General features: G+C 41.6%; 4 protein-coding genes across 11 annotated transcripts in view; all 4 read right to left on the bottom strand.

Annotated features, from left to right (window-relative positions):
• The window catches only part of LOC113014793 (MTSS I-BAR domain containing 1), a 69,477-nt gene extending 62,453 nt beyond the window's left edge, over positions 1 to 7,024 (bottom strand). Inside the window, exon 1 of one of the 2 annotated variants that reach the window (XM_026156526.1) lies at positions 6,451 to 7,024. In XM_026156526.1, coding sequence (XP_026012311.1) covers positions 6,451 to 6,522 — 72 coding nt within the window. In that variant the 5' untranslated portion in view covers positions 6,523 to 7,024. The remainder of the gene's footprint in view (positions 1 to 6,450) is intronic. The other variant, XM_026156527.1, reaches the window with a different exon arrangement.
• A 5,187-nt stretch (positions 7,025 to 12,211) lies between these two features.
• LOC113015304 (pollen-specific leucine-rich repeat extensin-like protein 1) lies at positions 12,212 to 14,613 on the bottom strand. 5 transcript variants are annotated; one of them, XM_026157271.1, is made up of 5 exons: positions 14,522 to 14,613; positions 14,405 to 14,448; positions 13,445 to 14,325; positions 12,962 to 13,174; positions 12,212 to 12,878 (listed from the first exon to the last, which is right to left on the bottom strand). In XM_026157271.1, the coding sequence occupies exons 1-4, from the start codon at positions 14,542 to 14,544 to the stop codon at positions 12,968 to 12,970; spliced, it is 1,155 nt and encodes a 384-aa protein (XP_026013056.1). In that variant the 5' UTR covers positions 14,545 to 14,613; the 3' UTR covers positions 12,212 to 12,878; positions 12,962 to 12,967. The 5 variants fall into 5 exon arrangements, with proteins under 5 accessions (XP_026013056.1, XP_026013053.1, XP_026013054.1 ...); XM_026157268.1 differs by having other exon boundaries at positions 12,962 to 13,177; positions 13,232 to 14,325; positions 14,522 to 14,610; XM_026157269.1 differs by having other exon boundaries at positions 12,962 to 13,393; positions 13,550 to 14,325; positions 14,522 to 14,609.
• Positions 14,614 to 16,901: 2,288 nt separating this feature from the next.
• On the bottom strand, positions 16,902 to 22,458 carry LOC113014359 (secretagogin-like). The gene is made up of 12 exons (XM_026155821.1): positions 22,397 to 22,458; positions 21,683 to 21,856; positions 20,894 to 20,964; positions 20,503 to 20,598; positions 20,282 to 20,371; positions 19,170 to 19,226; positions 18,890 to 18,967; positions 18,752 to 18,807; positions 18,199 to 18,244; positions 17,996 to 18,055; positions 17,710 to 17,778; positions 16,902 to 17,459 (listed from the first exon to the last, which is right to left on the bottom strand). The coding sequence occupies exons 2-12, from the start codon at positions 21,750 to 21,752 to the stop codon at positions 17,334 to 17,336; spliced, it is 819 nt and encodes a 272-aa protein (XP_026011606.1). The 5' UTR covers positions 21,753 to 21,856; positions 22,397 to 22,458; the 3' UTR covers positions 16,902 to 17,333.
• Positions 21,963 to 24,419, bottom strand: part of carmil1 (capping protein regulator and myosin 1 linker 1) — a 31,485-nt gene continuing 29,028 nt past the window's right edge. For 2 of the 3 annotated variants that reach the window (XM_026155819.1, XM_026155818.1), the window contains exon 38: positions 21,963 to 24,362. In XM_026155819.1, the coding sequence (XP_026011604.1) occupies positions 24,250 to 24,362 (113 nt within the window). In that variant the 3' untranslated portion in view covers positions 21,963 to 24,249. The remainder of the gene's footprint in view (positions 24,363 to 24,419) is intronic. The other variant, XM_026155820.1, reaches the window with a different exon arrangement.

The following is a 24,419-nucleotide window of genomic DNA, read 5'->3' as shown; positions in this document are numbered from 1 at the left end:
TAATCAGTAAAAACCACTTTGATTACTTGTGTTTTATACAACTGTGCTCTTATTTAAGATTCTTCAGACAAAACAAGATTTAACCATCTTCATTTTATTAGTATTGCTTTGGTTTATGTGAACATAGAGTTGATCAGTTTTGTTTAGAAAGGATGATATTCATCTGACATCCAATGTAAATAAATTGTTTGGCATTAAAAAGTGGAAAACGGTCACATTACTCTGGAGCTCCGCGTTCTTTCTGACTTCCTTTACTTTTCATTCAGGCTGCATGACTGAGTCTCTCCTCTACCCACATATTAAAAACAACCCATCATTTCCAGCAAACAACCACAGACGGGCTCAGCGAGTGTATACAAAGCAAATAATGGAGCATATTCATTAGACAGACAAAGAACCTGCTGCATTTTAAATCACATACTTCCTCAATACTCGCTGCTTTGAGCATATAAGCACGTTCATGCGTTCATGCTTACCCTCAATAGCTGCCTCATTGGAAGCAAAATGTAGGAAAAGGATTACAAGCTTATTTCCAACCAGCAGAAGTTATGTTACCACAGCTGATGGAAACACTACTGCTAGCTAGTTACATTGTTTGTCTTTTGTGTTGGTTTGGTGTCATTAGGTCTGTGATGTACCACAATATGCATGAAAATACTGGTAAAAATTTTTACATGATATAAAAATGTCATAAGGTAAGATCAATGCTATACAATGAGGCAATCCTGGGCATGTCTGAGAGTAAGAGCAGTTTAGTATCTACAAAGGAGCTACGTCAACAACCTCCAAAAGGCACAGTGCACATCCCACAACGCTTGATTCACACACTACAGAAGTACAACAACAAAGCATTCAAACAGAAGTTTGGGACATTTATGTCTGCTAGATGCTAACACACATCTTTGTCTCTCTTATACAATCCATCCACTTCAGGGTGGCGGGGTAAATGTCCCACGCTGGACAGCTCGCCAATCTATAACAGGGCTAACACATAAAGACAGACAACCATTCACATTAACATTTACACCTATGGACAACTTAGAAGCATCAATTAACCCAACCCCACTAACTGCATGTACTTGGACTGTGGGAGGAAGCTGGAGTACCCAGAGAAAAATCAGACAAATCAGGCTTAATCCATCTTTAACACCATAAATATGCTGCACGAAGCACGTCAAAGAAACTATCTAAACCCACAGTTCACTGTCCGTTCATAATGCGAACGCACAATGAAAGTTTAAAGGCACACGCAGCTCAGAGTCAAGCAGCTCACAGTATGAGAGGATGAAGCCGTTTCTCCTCCAGGGAAAAACATCCAGATCGGTTCCACTTAAACGGATCAACAGTTATGTGTCTGCTTCCATTTAAACAGCACAGTGATGTGGAGATGATGGACTGCACGCTGCCAAACACCCTCACATTCATACAGCACGATGCAGGAAACCTTTTGCATGTACACAACATGCTAAGCACATCATAACAAACTGAGCGTGAAATATTTTGAAGGGAGGATATGAGTGAAGTGAAAAGAGGCCACAATGCTTGTTTTATGCCCTCATCTTAATAAAATGAGGGTAGGAGGTCAATCTCATGAGCGCAGTTACATGACACCTAAAGCCAAACAGTGCCATGAACAACTGAAAAAGTAAAACCACACTAAAAGTTCTCGACATGTGCTTTTCCCAGCAGTCCGTAAACAGTCAGTCTTTCATGGTGTGTATCAAAATCATTCTTACAAGAGGAAGAACTTACAACATGAAACCTTCAAAGCTTCCAAATGTTTGAGGACCAGGTGACAGGAATCCAGCATCACTTTAAAAGCAATACAAAAGCGATCACTTTACATGTTAACACAAAGTATGACAGAGGGAGTCGGGAGGCTTTCATCAGGCCGGGCACACCACAAACACAAACACGCAGACAAAACGTCTGCATGTAAAAGACAATGAAACGCAGGAGACTGGCGTCTCCCCACTGACAGAGTGGAAGCCATTTCCACCCACACACATTTACACTAACAAAAGGAAACCTTTGACCATCTGTGACTCACATGTCTGATCCAAACGGCGGTGGATGATGACGATAATTCAGCAATTAAGATAAAAATGAGAATAAAGTATTTTTAACTTTCGTGTGTATTATTAGGTGCTCATGATGTCAGAACCTTTGCAGGAAAACAGTGCATTACAAATCTTAATTGAAAAAAATAAATAAATCAACCAATTGCATTGATTCATTGGCTTGGGTCAGGTCCCAGCTACATGATATCAGCAGGAAAACAGCCTGAAGATGTCAGGAGTCGGGTCTGTAAACGACTGATGACCGTTTTATCTAATCTAGCATATGGCTGACAACAATCAGTGCTGCACCTTGGACTGTTCACCATGACCTAAGAATACATTTGGCTTCAGACTTTTAAAACATATCCACACTACGGGCATCCAAAGCGCTTTTCCATGCCAACACAGCACGTTTGCCACCATCTTTGTGGTGCTTCGCCGGCACCACTTTCTGGTGATATCACTCAGGTTGTGAAAAATGTGCAAGCTACGACTTGTCAGGGGACCAACGCATAGTCTGTCATTTGTCTCCCACTCTAATTACCTGATCTGACATCTTCTTAAACAACAGCATTGTGTAGTGTGAACCCCGCATTAAAGAGCTTTGTGAACCAGAGACTAATTTACAAAGGGGCCAGGACCTCACTGTTACAGTAGGGGAAGGTAAGACGTACATGTTGTACCAGAAAACCTTGTAAATGTTAACAAACAGAAACTTCAACTTGTTACAAACCATTTAAAAGCCATATTAAACTGAAAACATTACAAATATAAAAACTATGGAATGGACTCATTTTTAATTTAATATGAGATTTGAAAAATCTGGTGAAATATCTCACAATTAATTCCTTTTATTTATTTACTTTCCAAGGAGCCTCCCTAAGAAGCTAAGAGTCGATCGTTAACATGTTTTAATGTAACATAAAGTAAATAATTTGTGAGTTATATCAGAGAATCTGCAGAAATCTCTGATCTTCACCACAGCACTGCATTATGACCTGTGACAAAGGTCATTTATTTCTGTTTTATTTTTATAGCACTCAATTAATATCAGATCATGAGTACAATAAACTCAGGTTTATCTCAATTTAGAAATGAGAAATTAGAAGTCAGGTCCTTAAAACATTCCAGCAGTTCAACTAATTGATCTGGCTTCATGGACAGATAGAGTCGGGTATCATCTGCATAACAATGCAACTAAAGGAAGCGTGGTCCTAGCACAGAACCCTGCGGGACTCCAGAAGAAGACTGCCTACTTACATGAACAAACTGGAGGTAATTCCTTGTAACTTGCACATCAGTGAAGGCCCCACTAATGCTGAATAATATGCACAGGTATTGGCACAACAACAAGGAAAGAATACACAACGAGTGTTGTTAATCAACAGCATCCTAATACTGTCAGCGGCTTGAGGCGACTGCTGTGGTGATTTGGCGCTTTATAAATAAAACTGAACTGAATCCTGAAGTCCAGACTTGCCTCACAGTGAAAACATCTGAACCAAAAATACAAAAAAGAAGGACTCCAAGCAGCTGAAATCCTAAGCTTTGGCTTTCTAAATAACAGCAGGAGGTCTTCTAAGTTGCCAAATATTTACTGAGTGTTGTCAAAGGTTACAAAAAAAATGCCTCAGTTCTTAAATAAACTGTTCCTTTAAATGTAGAAAAGACTGAGATCTGTGGCTTTGTTTGTTTACTCTACCTCTGACTGTCCTGTTGTTACTTTACCCAAAGACAGTGATGCTGACTTTTACAAAATAATACACAGTTTGACTCATCAGGAGCTCCATATTCAACATCCAATTCAGATAAGCATCAAACTATAGAATGAAAACAGACTGAAGATATTAGCTGGACTCATAACTGGCTTTGTTAATAAAACTCATTTTGTTAATATCTGGTCTTAGCTGTGCCGTGTCCTCACGCTCACCGTGTGTTTATCAGAAAAGACAAAGGAGCTGATAGTGGACTTCAGCACTAAGCAGGAGAGGAACTACCAGACCCCCGTCATCAACGAGTGCCCAGTGGAGAGAGTGGACAGCTTCAAATACCTCGGAGTTCACATCACGCAGGACCTGTCATGGTCCTGTCACATCAACACCGTGGTGAAAAAGGCCCGACAGCGTCTCTACCACCTCAGACGCTTGAGAGACTTCCAACTGCCCTCCAAGGTGCTCAGGAACTTTTACTCGTGCACCATAGAGAGCATCCTGACGGGAAACATCTTAACCTGGTTCGGGAACAGCACCATGCAGGACAGACGAGCTCTACAGAGGGTTGTGCGGTCAGCTGAGCGCACCATCCGCTCCGAGCTCCCTGACCTGCACTCAATCTACAGCAGGCGGTGCTGGACCAAGGCCAGGAAGATCGTGAAGGACCTCAGCCATCCCAACAACAGACTGTTCTCTCTGCTGAGGTCAGGAAAGCGATTCCGCTCCCTGAAGACCAACACAGAGAGACTGAGGAGGAGCTTCTTCCCGCAGGCGATACGGTCTCTCAATCACACCACCACACAGTACTGACCCACACATATGGTTCTTACACACACACTGGACTTTCTGGACATTGTTTTTGCACAACACTGGTCACTATATTCTTCATTTCCAGTTAATACTTGTACAGCTGCTGTTATTGTGTATATATTTATTTATATCTAGATTTCTTCATACATTCTTATATAGTTCTATATTGTGTATTGTGTATTTTGTTGTACAGTTATTTTATTTTCAACTTTAATTTATATATTTTATCTTATTCTTCCCAGTTAAATTTACCCTTCATTCTAATTTGTGTTGTACAGTTATTTCATTTTTAACCTTAATTTATATTTTATTCCTTCCTAGTTAAATTTACCCTTTTTAATTTTTCATATTTATTTCCTATCTTATTCATAGCCTTTTCCTTTTTTGTTTTCTTTAGGTCACGAGCAGTTGTCCAAGCATTTCACTACATATCGTACTGTGTATGACTGTGTACGTGACAAATAAAAATTTGAATTTGAATTTGAATGCTTCATGTCTTCAGGTCTATTTTGGAAAACAGATCTTTTTCTCAAAGAGATAATCTGACTCAATAAAACTCATAAATCCTGAACCACAGCCAGCCTGGCGCAGCAGGACCCAGGATGGAGGGGCTGATGGGAAGTCAGTTCTCTGTAACGTACTTCTGCTATTTTACTGGTTTGTCACCAGAGTTCATCTACAATTAACCACTTCTCATCTGCATATACTGATTATTACACAAAGTGCTGCTATTAATTTACTTCTGTCCTCTGGCTAACATATGGCAGCTCATATTAGTGTCGGTCATTATGGCTTGTTGCTGTCTGATTGCGTTGCCATTTGCTCATGAGTAGCTTGCGTCTTTCCTACAGTGTATGTGCTACATGTGTATGGCAATTGATGGGTGTCTGCCAGTTACAACCTGCCATTCAAATTAAATATGGGTCAGTTTGGTGGACATGCAAACACTAAAGCCCCACGAACGTTACAACAGAACACCCCAGTTACAGCCATCGGGTCTCCATAACTGATTGTGTTCTTGCTCAGGGAAATGCAGCTAATGACTCAGTTCACTGTCATTAAGCTGCCATTTATTTCCTCAATTAATCAATGACGTGTTTGACACAGAAAGGTGGAAAATTCAGCCATAAATACCCAGTTAAAAGCAACAATTAGAACAAAGACAAGCAGAAATGTTCACATTTTAAAAGCTGGAACAAATGAAAGCAGCCATTTTTAAAAGGTTTGAGCAAAGCTGTTGAATTTCCAACAAATCGAGCTCTGTCACTATTTCATGCCTGAGACTGAAATGTTTTATCTGGCACAACAATTCTGGCAGCTCTTACAGACGAGATTGATTTAGAAATATATCTGAAATGTTTTTTGTTTGTTTGTTTGTTTTGTTAAAGCAGCCCATCCCAGCAGTCGCACCCCTGTGGCAATCAAAACCCCGGGAGTGTGATTTTTTCTGTGAAGCTCGGGGAGGACACCGAGCATTTTGCACTTCATTGTGTGTTTATCTCCTGCAGTGTCACTGCAACAGTGCCATTCATCCCTCCGATGCATTAGTAGCCTGCAGCTGTGTTTGGTTACCGGGATGAAGCTTGGTTTACATGCTACAGTCATTTGCTGGAGAAAGCTGCAGGCGATCAGATGCTGAACATTAAGAACCAGCAGACTGCGCTCACCTCCCACTTCGGGCTAATTAGAAAATTAATGATGTCGCTAAAATCTCCAGCACAGGCGGAACGCTTTTCTCTGGTTTTGTGCAACAGGGTCTGCAGATCAGAAGCCTCTGCAGCAGCCGCCCTGCCTTAAACATCAGATGTGTGTAACACAGATGTTAACCACCAGGATCAGGTGGAACAATCGCGTCTTTTTCGCGTTACCTTCATGTCTCCAATGACAGTCTGGAAAAGCCCCCCCAGCGCGCTGCACTCCCTCTCCATCATCGTCTCCATCTTCAGCTGTGTGAACGGAAATTACAAACACGCTCACTCGGAGCTTCTTTAGTCCATAAATGAAGCGTCGGGAAACAAACGGGCTTCACAGGGAGGGAGAGAGACGCTGTTCGGTGCGGATGTAAGCGCTCACACTTGCGCTGCAGGGTTTCCCCGGCTGAAGGAGACTAGAAGGCGGACAGAAGCAGGAGCGCAGGAGCCGGTCGGTGTCCACTCGGAACGCACAAATCCCATTTCAGCCGGAGGAGCAGAGACGCGCCAGAGCGGGGAAGCTCAACCTCACACACCAACCTGCTCCTCTGACACAGCTGAAGGAGACACGGCCCGGGAGCGCGCTTGGAAGGTCGTGGACGCGCGTTCCCGTGGCCCCGCCTTCAGCACAGGAAGGTTTTTTCTTAATGGAAAGATGAGGGTGTTGTCTTTGTGATAGCGCTGGGAAATGACTGCACAATATAAAGCTAGTGACACAGAAACACAAAGGACCCAAATAACTGCTCAAGTATGACAACCAAAGCCATTCTAAACAAAAGACACGCCGAGGCCTGCGATATTAATATTTTATTAGATAAAATGTGCAAAAGAAATGTCACAGAAAGGCATGGCTCTCTGACAAAGAACAAACAGTCTAAATTATTTCATATTGATACTTAGTCTTTTTTTTTTACAGATTACAAAAGAGTTAAATTATTGTTAAGTGGAATAATATATGAAAAATGACCGTATTTAACATTACAGAAAAATCTGTTCTGTTCAAACATGTAAAAGAAAAATAATATCAGTAAAACAAATGTTTTGTTTCCAGCATTTAAATCTAAAGAAGGTAAATTGTGGTTTGTTTGCTAGAACTAGACGAGTAAAAACAGGATGTTTAAAAGAATTAGTCATTAAAATATTTATTTGGGTTATTGTCAGTCTGCAAGTGAAGTTGTCATTCATGCAAAACTTCTAAATGCAGCCACACAAAATAATAACCTACTGAGCTGAGTTCTTGAACAATAAAAGTCTCAGTAAAGTTTCATTTCATTACGAGCTCGTGATTTAAAGAAATAGAAACCTGAGTAGGACAGATATTTAAAATTATACCGCCCCCTAGTGAGTGTTTCGTGGATCTACAGGAAACAAAATCACAAAGATGAATCTTCATCTTTTCTTTTCTCATGAACCAGTCTGACGCTCAGTCTGTGAGGTGAGGTGTGTTTCAGTGTTTTCATCTGTGAACCTGGTTTGCATATTGTTCCACACACTCATATATACACGTCATACATTCATTTACATGTGCATTAATATAAGTGCATGTGCATGTTCACAGTAACGAGAGCAGCCAAAAAGGAGATTAAAGAAAATGCAATAATGAAAATTCACAGTGAACCCACATTTTTCATAAAAGATATTAATGTTGAAGCATGAGCATAATTTATTAAACAGAATCATTTATTTACCAGATTTCAGTCCTGGATAGAGAGTGGACTAACAACACTCCATCCCTTCACACATAAAGGGACACTACAGAGTTTTCAATCTTTACAAACAAGAACTGGCCTAAGACAAGTAGGTTCCTTCAAACGCGGGATTATTTTAACAAACATTGCAATATCCCAAACCCAAACTCGGTTGAGTCAGAAATGTTTAAGATAGTTAAATGAGCATGTGTTGGTTCTCTGAGAAAGGCAATCTCCAAACTATACGATGTGCTTCTTCAGCCCAGGAAGGATACTACTCAAAATATTAAGATTAAATGGGAATTGGAATCAAGGATGGGTAAACAAACGAGAACTGGGAGAGGATTTGTAATTTTCATTGGTACTCAACAAGTTCATTAATTGGAGAGACCACTGCTGGAAGAACATTATTAGATTTTTCTAAAGCCCTCATCAAACAAAATATAAAAATGGGACAGCAGAATGCTGGAGAAGATGTGGATCAGAAGAGGCACATCATTCCCATATCTTTTGGGACTGCCCTAACTTAAATAATTACTGGCTGGGAATTCATGAGACTCTGTGTGAGGTTTTTAAGATAAAATTTGATATTAATTTTGTAAATTTGTACTTGGGCCTGGTTGCTGGCTCGGTCCGGGGAGGGGACACAAAGCTCTTACAAGAGCTATTAGCAGCCAGCAAAAAATTAATAACCAGGAAGTGTCAAATCCAACTCCACCAACACTTGATTGGTTTAAGGTGGTTTTTGAAATATAAGACCAGCTCTTAATTGGTGTATCTCCCATGTACTGTACAATGTCAGGTCGACCATCTACTTCATAATTTATACCTAATGTACTTTATGTAAATAAGTTAAACGTGCTGGATTATGTAAACACTGTCAAGCACCGAGATCACTTTTTGTTACCTGAATGTAAAACAAAAGGACTAAGAAAAAGTCTTTTTTTTCCGACTAAATAATATCAATGCACTTTATTGTAACAAGTCCTTTTTTTTCAATAAAAATATAATAAAAAAAGTATAAATTACTGTCAAAGTGAAGTTCATAAATGAGTTTATTTTTAAAGTTTGCTACAATTTAAATGAGCCGGACACCAAAGAAAGTTTGGTCAGTTGAAGTCTTGTGCAGTGATTTATTTTGTCTGTGTCACCGTAAACGTCACCCTGACGTCTGACTTCTGGTGTTCATGGAGGTTGGAGGACATCTAATGGTCAAATGTAGTCAGTGAAGCTTTGGCAGAAAACAGTATGAGAAAAAGCAACAACACACAGTGGATTACATTATCCACTTACATGTAACCACATAACAAACATTACAATCACCTCTTGGTAGAGATGATTGTAAGAGCATTCTGTTTTCTGTAGTTTGAACTATCAAGACAAGATACTGAAGCAGAAAGAACAGAGCATTCACCTCCACCCACCCATAACGGGTCATGTTTAGTCATGTTTGGTCTTTACATCTTACTGTGAGCTGTTTTATATTCTTTGACCTCTGAGGACTCTATGAGAGAACACACTACACAACTAGAGAAGTAGAGAATTGTTACAATCTTGTGTCTTTGTCTCTCTGGAGCCGTTAATTTGAAAAATCCTGTCAGTCACTAGAATTTTAACGCGATAGCATTTTCCAAGATGGCCGCCTCTTCCAACAGAGGAAACAGCTATTCTGCTGCAAACTTCAAGAAACTTCAAGAAAAAAGTAAGAAATAGTAAGAAACTAACAGATGTTAAAAAATACTATTGGATTAGATATTCAGGTGGTGCAGTAGCACTGTTGCCTCACAGTGTGCAGTGCTCTTAATGGTATTTGAACATTAGTGTGGTGGTTAGAATTTCATCCAGGCCAGGGCCTTTCTGCACGGAGTTGGTATGTTGGTGTGGGTTCTCTCAGGATACTCCGGCTTCCTCCCACAGTCGAAAAACGTGAAGTGAGTGGGGTCAGGTTAGTTGGTGATTCTAAGCTGCTCATAGGGGTGAATGTGAGTGTGAGTGGTTCTCTCTCTCTCTGTGTTTGCCCTGCAACAGACTGTTGTAGTTCCTACCGTCATTTAGACAATTCCAGTAATATAGTTACTGTTCTTGTTAATGATAAACTACAAATTTACCTCAAATTACTAAAATATCTATACTTAAGTACGAGAACTGATTCTAGAATATGTGGAGCAGGGAAATTATTTTACTGCTATTGTTAAATAATTATCAACAGTACCATTGCATTAATAATATAATCTGTAGTTTATATTGCATTCAGAGGTTTAAACAGTGTGTGTCTTTCAGAAAGACTAAGTTGCAGGCTGACAGGAAGTTGCAGAGAGTTTGCAGAAGTGAAAGCAAAGCCTAGGTTATTCAAAAGATTCTGTTATACGTTTATATTCTTTTATTAAGCTTTTAGTAGAGGTTCTTGATTAAAACATTTATTTTAAGTAGATGATATATCCATAGTTTCAGTTCGATTATTACATATACGAGAGTGGTTTCTGTCTCTCTGTCTGGTTAGAGGTCAGGAGCTAGTCAGCGAGGTGAAACAGGGTGCAATTGTGGTTAGCACACAGACACAGACACACACACTCAGTTAGAGAGAATCATTTATAGATGAAAGTTTAATTGTGTTTTGCTGGGATTGCAAAAAGCAGTTTGTCGCCGAACTGCTGCTGAGGTGTCAAGATGACAAGCGAGCATCCGGCAGTGACAGGAAGCACCTGTTATGAAGATAGAAGACAATTGTTCTTTTAAATTGTGTCAAAAGTCGTTGTGGTTTTGATATTGACGTATGTGTATATATCCTGTCTGTGACGCATGAAGGGGGCGTCAGTAAATCAAACCCTGATGCTATAAAAATCTGTGTATGCTTTGAGGAAGTCGAAGATCAATTGCTGTCTGTAGCGATCTTCCCACGTGTGTATTAAAATCATTGTTTGACCAAGAGCTTCTGGACCATGGTGGTTTGTACTCTCCTTCCTCAATTTTTGAACCTTAACAAACATAAATATCTGCTATCGAAAGAATCGATCATTATAGAAATTCTGTTTGGACTAATATTCAAACTTATTTCCAGTTTATTTTGTTTTCTTTAAACCACAGGGATGGCTGTTTTCTAGTCTTTACCATTGGATTATGTTATTTTATTCACTGATCAGGACTCATACACACTTTGTACATGGTGTACTCCTTTTAATCTATTTTATCTAAAGTTATCTTTCTTTATAGCTTATTTTATTTTCTAACTGTTATCAATTAATTTTTTGTAATGTTTTACTCATTCAAATTTGTAATTAATTTATTTGATTTGTGTTGTTAATTATATGTCAGTTATTGAAGTATGTCATTTCTTTTATTAGCTTTTTAATCATCTTTGAAACACTTTGTTCAATAGAGTTTGATTTAAGCAGCTGCATCTGCCTTGGTTGCTTTACATCTGCTGCCTTGCAAACCGTAGCCTTTCATGCAGTTTCTGACTGGAGGTTTCTTCCTGTTAAAAGGGAGTTTTTCCTTCCCACTGTCATCAAAGTGCTTGTTCATAGGGGGCTCATAATTGTTGGGTTTTTCTCTGTATGTATTATAGGGTCTACCTTACTACTTAAAGCGCCTTGAAGTGGTTGTTGTTACAATTTGACACTGTTTAAATAAATGAGGGAGTAAAAGATCCATAAAACAAATATATGTTACTGCAGATGAACTGCAATGCACTTTTGACTAAAGTGCATTTTGATTGAATGTAAAGCAAAGCCCACAACACTGTACTGTAAACAGTGTGCTACAAAATATCTATAAAAAGTTTTACAATAAATGATATCTCTATCTATCTATCTATGAGTAAAGGAAAGGATGGTAAAACCCCCAAACAAGCAACAGACACTACGAAAGCTGAAAATGGAAAACCAACAGTGAGTTCATTGGAGCTGGGATCGGATGGTGAAGCGTCTCCTGCAGTCAAAGCTGTGTCATTTTGACCACACAGACTCGCTGCTTAATGACAGGGAGAAACACCACACACACAGGAAGTCAGTGTCCAAAAAAACAGCACTGTCATTATCTCCCCAAACTGGAGATGACTAAGCTAATAACAGCTATCAGAGGAGGAGGGGTGGGATGCTGTTTGAGCAAGAAGCAGCAGAAAAGTGAAAAGACAAGAAAGTAGCATTTGATGATACATCTATGAGATATGTATATTAATACTCAAGACTTTTTGTCCAAAGACAAAGCAATAGTGAATATTCTCTACAGAATAAAAACACTTTAATCCGAGCCTGTTAATACAGTTTACTTTTAAGGCACAAAAAGACAACACCTGATACTGACGGTGAAGGAATGATCAAAGTTCACAACTGGGCCCCAAAAACAAGACACCCACACCTTTCAAAGCTATAATCGCTGCTTGTGCTTTGAATTGCCTTAGTTTATGCTAATCCCTAATAGTGACCACCTGCTTGGCAGACTACCACCATTTTCTGTTTAGCATCTGGTTGGTTGTAGTCCTGACTGGACTGTAATTTTTGCCATTGATAGAAGGCATTAAACTGCCATGTTTCCACCCCTTGTTCTTGAAGTGAAAATTGTGGTTGTGAACCCTGAACACTTGGTGAAACATTAAAGCTAAGCAGGTTTGCTTTGCTAAGCTACACAACTGTAAGATAATTACAATCTTTGGGGCTTAAGGCCTGAGAGGAATTTTATGTTTAACTATTTCAGGGGGGAAATAAAAGTGCCTTTTGTGCATCAGTTTGTATACTGCAACATTATGGTAGCAACAGTACAAACCTAGATCTACTGAGCAGCTCAGTTTATCATGAGAGCATGCATAAAACTGAACAAACAGGAGGTTTTAACAATAGCCAGGGACTGCAGCTCTGTGCACTTTATTAATTTCAGAAAATCTGATGCCATGCCAGAACGAACTGCAGGTGAGGCCAGAACCTGAGGAGAGAAAAATAAATGGAGTTTTTATAGCTTTTTAGAAACAAAACAAATACAAATAAAAGACAACCATTCAGAAATACCTATTGCTAACATCTGTTGTAGATGGGTGCCTGTTGCTGTGGCCACCTGTAGAGATTTCTTAATGAAACTGGAATGGGTCTGAAACTTCTTGGGTCAGCCAAGTCCCACATGCCAGATTTGGTTTGCAGCACACCTCCACTTGGAGAGTTGGCTTCACTGCCCTGGAGCTTGCTGACTTCGTAGTGTGGCTGCTGGGGGAAAGGCCGAGGCTGGGCCTGGGGCTTGCTGGCCTCGTAGCGTGGCTGCTGGGGCGTTGGCCGAGGCTGGGCCTGGGGCTTGCTGGCCTCGTAGCGTGGCTGCTGGGGCGTTGGCCGAGGCTGGGCCTGGGGCTTGCTGGCCTCGTAGCGTGGCTGCTGGGGCGTTGGCCGAGGCTGGGCCTGGGGCTTGCTGGCCTCGTAGCGTGGCTGCTGGGGCGTTGGCCGAGGCTGGGCCTGGGGCTTGCTGGCCTCGTAGCGTGGCTGCTGGGGCGTTGGCCGAGGCTGAAACTTACTGGACTCGTCGCCCAACTGTTCACGCTCGGGTTGTACCTGGACATGGAGCTTGCTGGCCTCGTAGCGTGGCTGCTGGGGGAACGGCCAAGGCTGGGCCTGGGGCTTGCTGGCCTCGTAGCGTGGCTGCTGGGGGAAAGGCCAAGGCTGGGCCTGGGGCTTGCTGGCCTCGTAGCGTGGCTGCTGGGGGAAAGGCCAAGGCTGGGCCTGGGGCTTGCTGGCCTCGTAGCGTGGCTGCTGGGGGAAAGGCCAAGGCTGGGCCTGGGGCTTGCTGGCCTCGTAGCGTGGCTGCTGGGGCGTTGGCCGAGGCCGGGCCTGGGGCTTGCTGGCCTCGTAGCGTGGCTGCTGGGGCAGCGGGCGAGGCTGGGGCCGAGACTGAAACATACTGGACTCATCGCTAAACTGTTCTTGCTTGTCGTGTGGCTGGGTCTGGTGCTCATTACTTGGCCGCTGGGGCACAGAACGCATCTCAATTGGATAACTTGAGACGATTCCTGTGTCAATCCAGTTTCTTTTCTGGGATGGTGCCAAACCCCACATGGCATCCTTGGACTGGAGGGCACCATCAGTATCACCCTGGTAATATGATGGTTTGTGGGGTTGTGATGAGCCAGATCTGTAGCTAGACATGCTTTCTTGTTGAAGGTAACCATTTAATGGCCTACCAGAGGAAGCACCAGCACCACCAGGCAGACCTGCAGCAGTGGGGTAAGAACTCTCAGGTGACCCATTTTCTGGCCCATAAACACCCAGAGAGCTTCGGGGTTGTGCATAGCTCTTATGTCTGGAGACAAGATACTGATTGTGTGGAAAATCCTCAGGCTTCCCAAAATAAGGCTTAATGACACTGGAGTAGCTCCTCCTGTAAGTAAGAGCTGCAAAGAGAAAATTAAATCGACAGTGCTCTAACAGGTTAGTGATTGCATAATGTAGTTTGCACACATCAATACTCACCCTCAGCATGCTTGCTGAAGGCCAACAGTGAGAGCAACAACACCCTGGAAATACAATGTGTGTTAAACAAAGTCAGCATATCAACAGATTTGCTAAAATGGAACAAAACAAGTTTACCTCACACAAGGTCCAGAGGCCATCTTTCAGAAAGCACAACCCAGCAGCCTGCAGAGCACGCACTGTTGCTTGCAAACAAACAACAGGTTGAGAACCAATCATATAGCACTAATTTGAATCAGGCGGGAGAGATTAGCAGAGGCCCTTCCATCCACCTCAGCAGCTGTTTGGAATTAAACTAATTAGCCAGCGTAGTTTGTAGACTACTTACAGGATCAGCTGACCAAAGTGATGACAGAACTTTAGCCCCTGTGTCTAATTGTTGAGACACCCAACCACGAGTTTTTGGATGCCACCTAAATCCAATAGAGTTTACATTCAAATTTGTGGTGCATAATGACTTTAAACTGACATGTCTTCACACCAAGGTACCCCATTCCTTATTGGTCTATTATCTTAAAATGGGTATTAAATTATGAAATATACTAAAATAAACCTAGTGATGAAAATTCAAGACTTTGGTTTCTAGAGGCTTTATGATATTTTATCATAAAAAACCACATGCTGTCCCTTTTTCCCACTACATGGTTGTAGAAATGTTGTTAGCATTATATTTTTGTTTAGTCTTACCAATAAAATGTAGATAGGAAGGAGTTTTCTGCAGGTTCACATTTGAAAGGAGACTCCACTCAGGCAAGTCTGCTGGACCAGACGGAGTGAGTCCCCACGTCCTCAAGGCCTGTGCCCCCCAGCTTTGTGGAGTCTTCCATCAAGTGTTCATGCTGAGTCTGAGTCTGAGGGTCCCGGTGCTGTGGAAGACATCATGCCTCATCCCTGCACCAAAGACGCCACGTCCCAGTGACCTCAGGATTACAGACCTGTCGCACTGACCTCCCACATCATGAAGACCCTGGAAAGGCTCATCCTGGACCAGCCGGCGAGCACTGTGAGGGTCATGTTTTTTGACTTTTCCAGTGCTTTCAACACCATCAGGCCGACCCTCCTGGGTGATAAGTTAGCAGCGATGCAGGTGGATGCTTCTCTGGTGTCCTGGATTGTTGATTACCTGACAGGAAGACCACAATATGTACGTCTCCCACAGTGTGTGTCTGACAAGGTGATCAGCAACACAGGGGCACCACAGGGGACTGTCCTCTCCCCCTTCCTCTTCACCCTCTACACCACAGACTTCAGCCACTGCACAGAGACCTGCCATCTTCAGAAGTTTTCTGATGACTCTGCGGTGGTTGGATGCATCAGCAGGGATGATGAGACAGAGTACCGGGCTGTGGTCGACTCCTTTGTCACGTGGTGTGAGCAGAATCATCTGCAGCTCAACGTGGCAAAGACCAAGGAACTGATCGTGGACTTCAGGAAGACCAGGAAACACTTGACCCCTGTTTCAATCCAGGGGGTCAGTGTTGACATTGTGGAGGACTATAAATACCTTGGAGTACACATTGACAATAAACTGGACTGGGCTAAAAACACCACAGCACTTTACAGGAAGGGCCAGAGTCGTCTCTATTTTTTGAGGCGACTGAGGTCCTTCAACATCTGCTGGACAATGCTCAGGATTTTGTATGAGTCTGTTGTGGTCAGTGCGATCCTTTATGCTGCTGCATGCTGGGGGACTCAAAAAACTGATCCGCAAGGCCAGTAATGTTGTAGGAATGGAGCAGGACTCTCCTAAGGTGGTGTCGGAGAGGTGGATGCTGTCCAAGATAAAGACAATGTTGGATAACACCTCCCACCCACTGCATGACATGCTGGTCAGTCACAGGAGCTCGTTCAGTGAGAGACTGAGATTACCGAAAAGCACCACTGAACGACACAGGAAATCATTCCTGCCTGTGGCTCCCTGTACAACTCATCCACTTAACACACTGTTTGCTGCTACAACTACAGCCTTCTTGCACATGTTCTTCTTTCTTATTCAGTTTCTGATGGGTGCAGAGAGATTTATTATAAACAAATAAACCTTAAACCTGTCTGGGGTAAAGCAGACACAACACGGCATCATGGTTCACTGAGCTCATTTTATGTGAACAAGTTCTGGTAGATGTGGAGATTTGTTAGGGTAAATGAAGCCAAATATAATAGGAGAAAAGATGTCCTGGGTATGTAGAAGTTTTTAAAATTGTTTCACAGTACAGGCCTCTAAGACTTTATACTAACTCAGCGTAAGAGGCACATCCTCTGATTAGTTTCAGGATAGAAGGCTTTAATATAAACTTAAATCTAGAGCATCAGTTTGGAGGGACAGCATATGAAAGGTATATTTTCAAAGTAATAAACAGGACTGTTTCCTGTTATGTGATATTTAATAATCTAAAGTGGTCCTTGTTGCCAGATTGATGTTTTTCAGTAAAAAGACTTCAGGAGTCCTGCCGGTCGTCTGTGACTCCTGTGGTTTATGTTCAGAAAGACACTACTGACAAAACGTAAATCATTTTTATTAAATCTCTTCTATCTTTGCTACTTTCACAGTAATGTCATGCAAACAGTGATTTAGTCACATTACGCAGAATCAGCATGCGTTGGAAAAAGCAACATTATAATAATTCAAAGCAGATAGATATGTTTTACTTATCTACAGTAGAGTAATGTCATTATGGCAAGATCCACATTTAATGCAAAATATTTTCAAATAAAGAAAGATATTTACAGTTATGGAAATATGACCCAGTTAATAAAAACACAACACCATTTATCAACATGCCTGCAAAAACTGGGATCAGACGAGAAACCACAGGTGAAGAAAGAAAAGGGACGAGTTAAGACAATCAGCAGGATACAAAGAAGACGGCAAGTAAAAGAGATCAGCAGAGGAAGGAAGGATATACACTTCTTTGAATGTTTCCAGGGTCAGTTAGCTGAGCTTAAGGCCGAGGCAGAGAGCCAGCTCATTCTTTTGGATCTTTCCGTCTCCATTGATGTCACAGTGACCCATCAGGGCTTTCCTGAACTTATCCAGGTCTGTCCCACTGATGCTGGGCTGCAGAAAGAATTTATAGCTGTGAAAGTCTTAGTGGATTTAAACGCTTCAAATAAAAGTCTCTACAGGTTATTAAAACAAAGAAAGGTTTATTTAAAGAAAGTACCAACCCTACTCTGTAAGGGTTTTTTTAATGTTACAGAATAACTGCATTTTTGTGAGTGATATCAAAAATCATACAACAACAGAAACATTTAAACAGCACTAAACAAAAACACTGCTGTCGGGATCGTAAGAGTAAGAGTTATACCTTCACCAGCTCCATCATATCTTTGACAAATCCATCCACCTCAGGGCCCTCCAGTGCACCCGTCTTACTCTACACACACGTGGCATAATATTATTTTATCATCAAGAATAACTGCGTGTCAGAACTTCAAAGGTTTTCTTTCTCTATTCACATTTTTAAAGCTACATGAAAAATGTGCTTTGCGTGAACCAGTCCTGCTCTCTGGTTGTACTATTAACAAAACAACAAAAGAATTCAAGCCCAATGAGAAAGAGATGATTATTAAAGTGGGCAAAATTCCACTTACAACATCATAGTGAGCGAATATCTTCTCAAAGTCCCTCTTTCTGTCTTCCTGACTGCAAGCCTGAGAGCAGAATGTTGCACTGAATATGAATAAATGAACATCCAAACTGAGTATGGAAGGTTAAATATGATTCAGTCACAGTGGCTTTGTTGTTAGGTGCAGTTTATCCACTTTACACTACAAGTCAGCATCTTCACACTTACATCCATCTTGAACTTCAGCAGGAAATTTTCTTTTAAGGCCAAAATTCTGGAGAAAAGAAACAGATTTTTGTCAAATAGAAATATGATAGAATCCAATAAATATTTTCAATCCCTCAAAGGCTTTTGTGAGTGATTCTATCGGGATGCAAGGACAAAAAAAGAAAATATTTTAAAGCAGAACAATAGAAAATGAAAACAAAATAGAAAAACATGTAAAAACATCATAAAGAGACTCAAAACGGTGACAAGCAAGGTCACAAAAACAAAAGAACACAGAGAGGCTGATCGATCAAAACAAAGAAAATGACCGATAAAGTGACAGGGGTGCCACCAAGGGGGGGCAGGGGCCATCCCCCCCAAAATGTGCTGGCCCCCTCAGTGCTGCTTATACAGTTTTTGTCATCTGTAGTGTGTCATGTAGTATGTCCCTCACGATTTCCCATCCTCACCCCCTCCCCTGTGTCACCCCCATGAAAAAGTACTGCAGGCGTTGCTGCAAAAAGGGTGTAAAAACACTCGTTGGTGCCAGAAAGTGAAACAATTCGAACAGTACCTGGCCAGGTCATTGAGATCCAGTCTGCCATCTTTGTTTTTGTCAAACATTTTCATCTAGAGGGGGAAAAAAAACCCCGTCAGAGTGAAGATGAGCCAAACTTGTTGCCCCCCAAATCCCAACCTCACTGCCCGTTACCATGGTGTCAGTGTACTCCTCCAATTTTTTGGGGGTGATGGTCTTCCCATGTTGGAGGAACAAGTCTTGAAGAAACCCCTGAAGAAAGACACAAGAAAGACGCGTCTGCCACAGAGAAACTCCACCAAATGTGCTTTTTCATTTTAATTAAGCCCCAATAACGATCTAATCTGGGTTCACACAATAAGCAAATCGCTGATTTTTGGGGATCTGAAATCATTTCACCACCTCCGAAAGCTGTGTCTGCTTTTAAGATATTTCCTCAGATTTGAACAGTCACCTTGAGTTCAACAGCTGAGATGTAGCCACTGCTGTCTGTGTCATAGTTTCTCCAAATCTGCAAAAAGAAAAAAAGGAATAATCCTAAAAATAAACCATTAACATGAAATTACAGCTCGTCTTTGTGCCGAAGGTTGAGCCACACTGACAACAGTCTAACCTACAGGTCTCCCCTTCAAGGTCCTTTCCTTGTTCAGCTTTGGACCTCTTCCAGCACGTTGCACTTTTTAGATCATTCAGTGGATGCACAGTGGATCTCTACTAGTGTGTGAAACTTCACGTAAATGTTGTGGAAGATTGCAAAGTCACAGGAAGCCAAATGTGAACAGTAGGGCAGATGGTGAGCAAACATCATCCTGGTGTGCCCAGAACTTTCCATCGATGGTTTCCAACTCTCTTGGTGAGGAATTTTCCTCATTTTCCTATTTAAGGAAAGATGGTTAGCTGGAGGTGAAGCAGAGAACGGGAGGAGGATGGTGTCAGCGAGAAGCCTGCTGAAACTAAGTTTAAAGTAACTGAAGCAATGTCCAAGGAGGAAACCAGAGAAGGTGGAGCTTCCCGACGTGTTTTTACCAAAGTGTCCATGGTTAAAAATAAAGAAAGAAATCCAGGTTCTCCTCTGTTACGACTCAAAAGCTGCAACATAAATATGGAGACTAATACCAGAATTTCACAAAGAAGAGGTTTTAATTTAAATTACATAATAAGCCTCCCTCAGGTGTGCCTTTATCCACACCTCACCAACTGCTGCCAACAGCTGAACACTCTCGCCCTACAAAGAGATTAGGGGCTGCAGAGCGGTGTCATTCGTAATGATTGATAAGACAGGGAATATTGATTGTCTATTAAATTAAAAGGTTAACGCCTTTACAGTTTCATTTAGTATTTTGTTTTATTTGCATGCATTATCTATGTAATTATAATTCTGAGCATTTTGTGACTCATGGTGTTTCAGAAATGTGCACATAAATACCAAAAGGAAACAAAACTGTTGATATTGATTAATCTCTGATTTGTGAAATGCTCTTCCACACTGTTACTCATTAAATACCCATCCTCCTCCTCCTCCTCCATTCCTCATCGCTCCATTATTTGTTGACCTTTGACCCTCACCCTCATAAACTCCACACTGTTGTCCAGCGGCGTCTCTCTGCGGAACAGAAGCAGGAAGTTCTCCTCCTCTGGCAGCATCAGTGTGGCCAGCTGAAAAGGTGACAGAAGAATCTGTTGTTGAGTCTAATTTCTTCTTCTTTTTTGTAATGTATGTCTTTTTTGTACAGGAGTGAATATGCTTGTTGGTTGCTGACAGAACACATCGAAGGCTGACCTCGTACCTCTTGGATCTGCAGACGTCCGTCAGCCCCGATGTCACACGCAGGCATGAACTTCTCTTTCAGCCTTCTGATTTTGTCCTCAGTTATCTCCTCCTTCTGAAAACAGCATGGACGTCAGTCTGCATCTAATGAGTTTTGGGCATTTCTGGGTCCTGTTTACTTATTATTTTTTAACCTCTGGGAGTTACAGTGAAGTTTTCGAGGCCTTTAAATGTGACAGCTGACCCAGAAAAATCCAAATGCTACCAAAAAGTTACCATAGTTGTTTTAATCGTGTCTGACTTTTACAGTGCAAATGTTAAAAAAAATACAAACTGTAGTTCAGAACCTCGTTTGGCCAACAGGAAACGATTCGCTCATCGTTAACCGTTCTCACACGTGGATCTCTTACCTTCATCCCGAGTTTGTGCAACGTGTGTTTAAAGAAGGCCTCCAGCTCACTGGCTTCGATGTAGCCGTCGTCTAAGACAGAAACAAAATGATGGTTTTTCTGTCACTTACTCTCGAGTAGAACTGCTTATGTGACACTGATACAGTTTCACTTCTTTCTTCCAGCTAAACTGGTTCAGTTCTTCTGCACGAGCCGTTTTCAGAGAGCGGAATCATAACAGGATTTACTGCGACGGTTACAATCTTTCCAAACAATGTAGTTTGTTTAAAATTAATTGTTATAATTCAGATAAAAACTGAGTTTCCTCTTAAAGTCACAAAGTTGAAGCTGGAACTGAAGAAAGTCTCAACAGCTTGATTAAACCCTGCACTGTTCACACGTATCATCATCATCTCACACATTCACTTCCATCAGCTACAAATCACAATCACAACAATTTATTCGTTTATTTTTGTATTTGATTGTAGTTTAGTTTTACTTTTATTTGAATTCCATCATTATTTTCTGCTTAAGGACTTTTGCATTTCTTCGTGTCCTGTTCCATTTTATGGATTACTGTACATTATTAAGCTATTATTTTATTTAATTATTGGTCTGTTTGTTAAGCTGCTGTAACATGATCGTCCCAACTCACTGGTTTCATATCACGTCAAGTTTTGCACTTTGTATTTAGAAGCAGTAGCAAACTCAAATCAATTATACAGTTTGTATGCCAGATATCTTTTTAATACGTTCATATATCTATATATATTAGTAATTTAAGGTCCATTAAAAAGCTCGCCTTCTTACCATTTATGTCAAAATGTTGCCAGATCTGTAAGAATCCTGCAGCGTCCAGTCTGTCCAGTGTGCTGTCCATGGTGCTTTAGACCAGTCTACAGGCAGGAAACAAACGTGCCCGACGTCCTCACAGAGAGACAAAGACGCTCTGTCCCCCTGAAATAAAATCTGCTCAGGCGTCGCCTGAAATCAGCCAAATGAGCATAAAGACTTGGTGGTCTGTATATATGAAGGGAGGGGTGAGCGAGAGTGCCCAACAGACATGCGTGTAAAGAGAGCGAGAGAGAGACACAAGTAAAATAATATTTATTGGTATAAACATTCAAATACAGAAATATCTGACCGTGCGCTGTCACATTTACAGCAAATCTATAAAAACAGATAAAAAAGAAAAGAAACCCATCACCAAGGATTTTAAATCACATAACACAAACCCCTCTTAGTCTGTAATCAGTGTCGGCTCATATTTACAGGATACATCGGTGAGGGCAGCAGTACATGATGAACAGAAATCACTTTGTTTGTTTAAACACTGAACTTTATGGACTCGTGATAGCAGAAGAGTAACAGATGGTGACATTTACCAAAGGCAGTTTGACGTTTCGGATACACGCACTGCTTATTTTCATTTAGATAGAACCAATTAAATATTACAGGACAGTTCACCTCCAAATCAAATGTGCTATTCTTTCCGAGAGATCAGCTGCAGAGATGTGAACTCACCTCGGGGTGCTCTAAGGGCCAAACAGTACCTTTGAATAGCTCAGCAGTGATGCGTTTTTCCAGACATCATGACCGGCTCGTTATAAAAAACCCTCCACGAGCCGTGGAAAGAGCAGCTTCACATGGGAACGGTTACCATAGCTCTACCAGCCCAGAGAAGCACGCAGACAGCCAACATTACAGCTCTGCTCAAGAGGACTCGTCAGCGTTTACATCCCGTAACAGGAATCACGTCCCAACATGGGTACGTGCTCGTTTGCCCGAGCAGACTGTTGGATGGTTGTAGTTTGGTAGAAAGAAAATAGTTCCCACATGAAACTGCTCACAGCAAAGTTTGTGGACTTCATGAGAAACAGGGGCGTGACTTCAGCAAAGAGGTTTCCAGGTGTATTTTCAGGTGCTTCAAGAACTACTGTGCACTTCATGATCAAGAAAAACTAAATAAGAAAAAGCGGGGAACCCACGCCGACACAATCCAGAAATACAGGGTGGGGGAAAACATGCAAACGTGAGTTTGGGGTGAACTGTTGCTTTAAATTTTGCATCTCAAATCTTAATATTACCATCCTCCTTGTTGGCTTACTTTTGCCTGACTTTGAGCAAATAAATAAAAGGAGCACGAGCTGCTCTGTCTCCACCTGCTGAGGTTTATTTGCTGTGTTCACATCACGTAAAATGAGCGTAGCAGCTGTTTTTCTGGGTTCAAACCCACTGTTCAACTGGGCTGAAGGCCAAGCTGTGGATGAAATGAGGCGTCTGTATCATTTCCCTCCGCGGTGACTGGAAGGCTCTAATTGGAGGTTTGCAGTCGGAAGTGGACGTGGACGAAAGCAGCATTTACAGTCCACTCGACATAAACGCAGCATCGTCTCACTGCTCCTCTGACGCTCCGTTTATGTCGCTAAAATGTTACATCTCGATCTTGATTAAAAAATAAAAATAAATAATAATAATGATAATCTGATGGTGCTCTAATTAAATACACCGCATCGTTTCTGGTTTAACAATCGTCCCTACTCTGTGTTTTATCCTGGGAACAGCCGGAATCATCTCAGCCTGCTGGCTGGTCGTGGACATTAACCTTATATTTAATGCTGCTTTATGACATTAGAGCTGGAGTCTAGCACTTTTACACATAAATCAACATCTGTTACATTTGGCACAAGCTAATACGTTGCTTATATAAAGCATCCCCAACCTCCAGTCACTGCTTTTAATGTTCCAGGCCGGAGTTCAGTTTGTTCCTTTTCTGCTGCAAGTCCATGGAGTGGACTCGCTCTCAAACACGCGTGTCTTTGAGGAAACATCACTGTCACAATGTGCAGATTGATTTATGATTTATCTCGCTATCAGAACGGAGCGACAGAGAATTCAGAACAGAATTTTTTGACTAGTTTGTTGCTCTTCTAATGAGTTTGAGAATTTTCCAGCTGCTTTGAATTTGCTGATTTAAAGATAATAAAGAAAGATTTTTAGACTTTGACCGTCTTACAGTCGCACAAAAACAACAAGTCAGACTCATTTTCCTCAGTGCTTTGGACTAAGTGAGCTTTTTATTGCTGAGTATGTTCATCTAAGCAGCCACAGATAAAACCCATCCTCCTGCTCTTTATGGTCCTATTAGAGCTTTGGACAGAAACAGTGGTGGGGTTGTTTTGATGTGCACGTTGTTTTGACAGCTGGGACTAATCCAAGGTCGGGAAAGTCCCACTGATAACAGCATGACAAAGTGCAGCATCCACTGCACGTACAAAGAAAAATATTTACACGTGTGTCTTTGTCTGTATGAACGGGATCGGCCTCCTTAAAGGTGGCCGAGCAGGATTTAGGTGACTGCAAACACCTTACAGGTGTCAGACTGATGTCGTGTCATCACTGGACTCGTCCTCTGATTTGCTGTTAGACTTAAGATCGGCCTCTTCATCAGCTGGACTCGGAGGTGCGTCAGACAGAGATGGAGGCCTCACTGCAGAGAGTGATAAAGATAATCATACTGATGCACTCTAACACCACCTCAAGCCTG

This window comes from Astatotilapia calliptera, chromosome 22 (assembly GCF_900246225.1).
Source record: "Astatotilapia calliptera chromosome 22, fAstCal1.2, whole genome shotgun sequence".
Taxonomy (NCBI): Eukaryota; Metazoa; Chordata; class Actinopteri; order Cichliformes; family Cichlidae; genus Astatotilapia; species Astatotilapia calliptera.
Note: the sequence above shows the minus strand (reverse complement) of the source record. Positions and strands in the feature narration are given on the sequence as shown.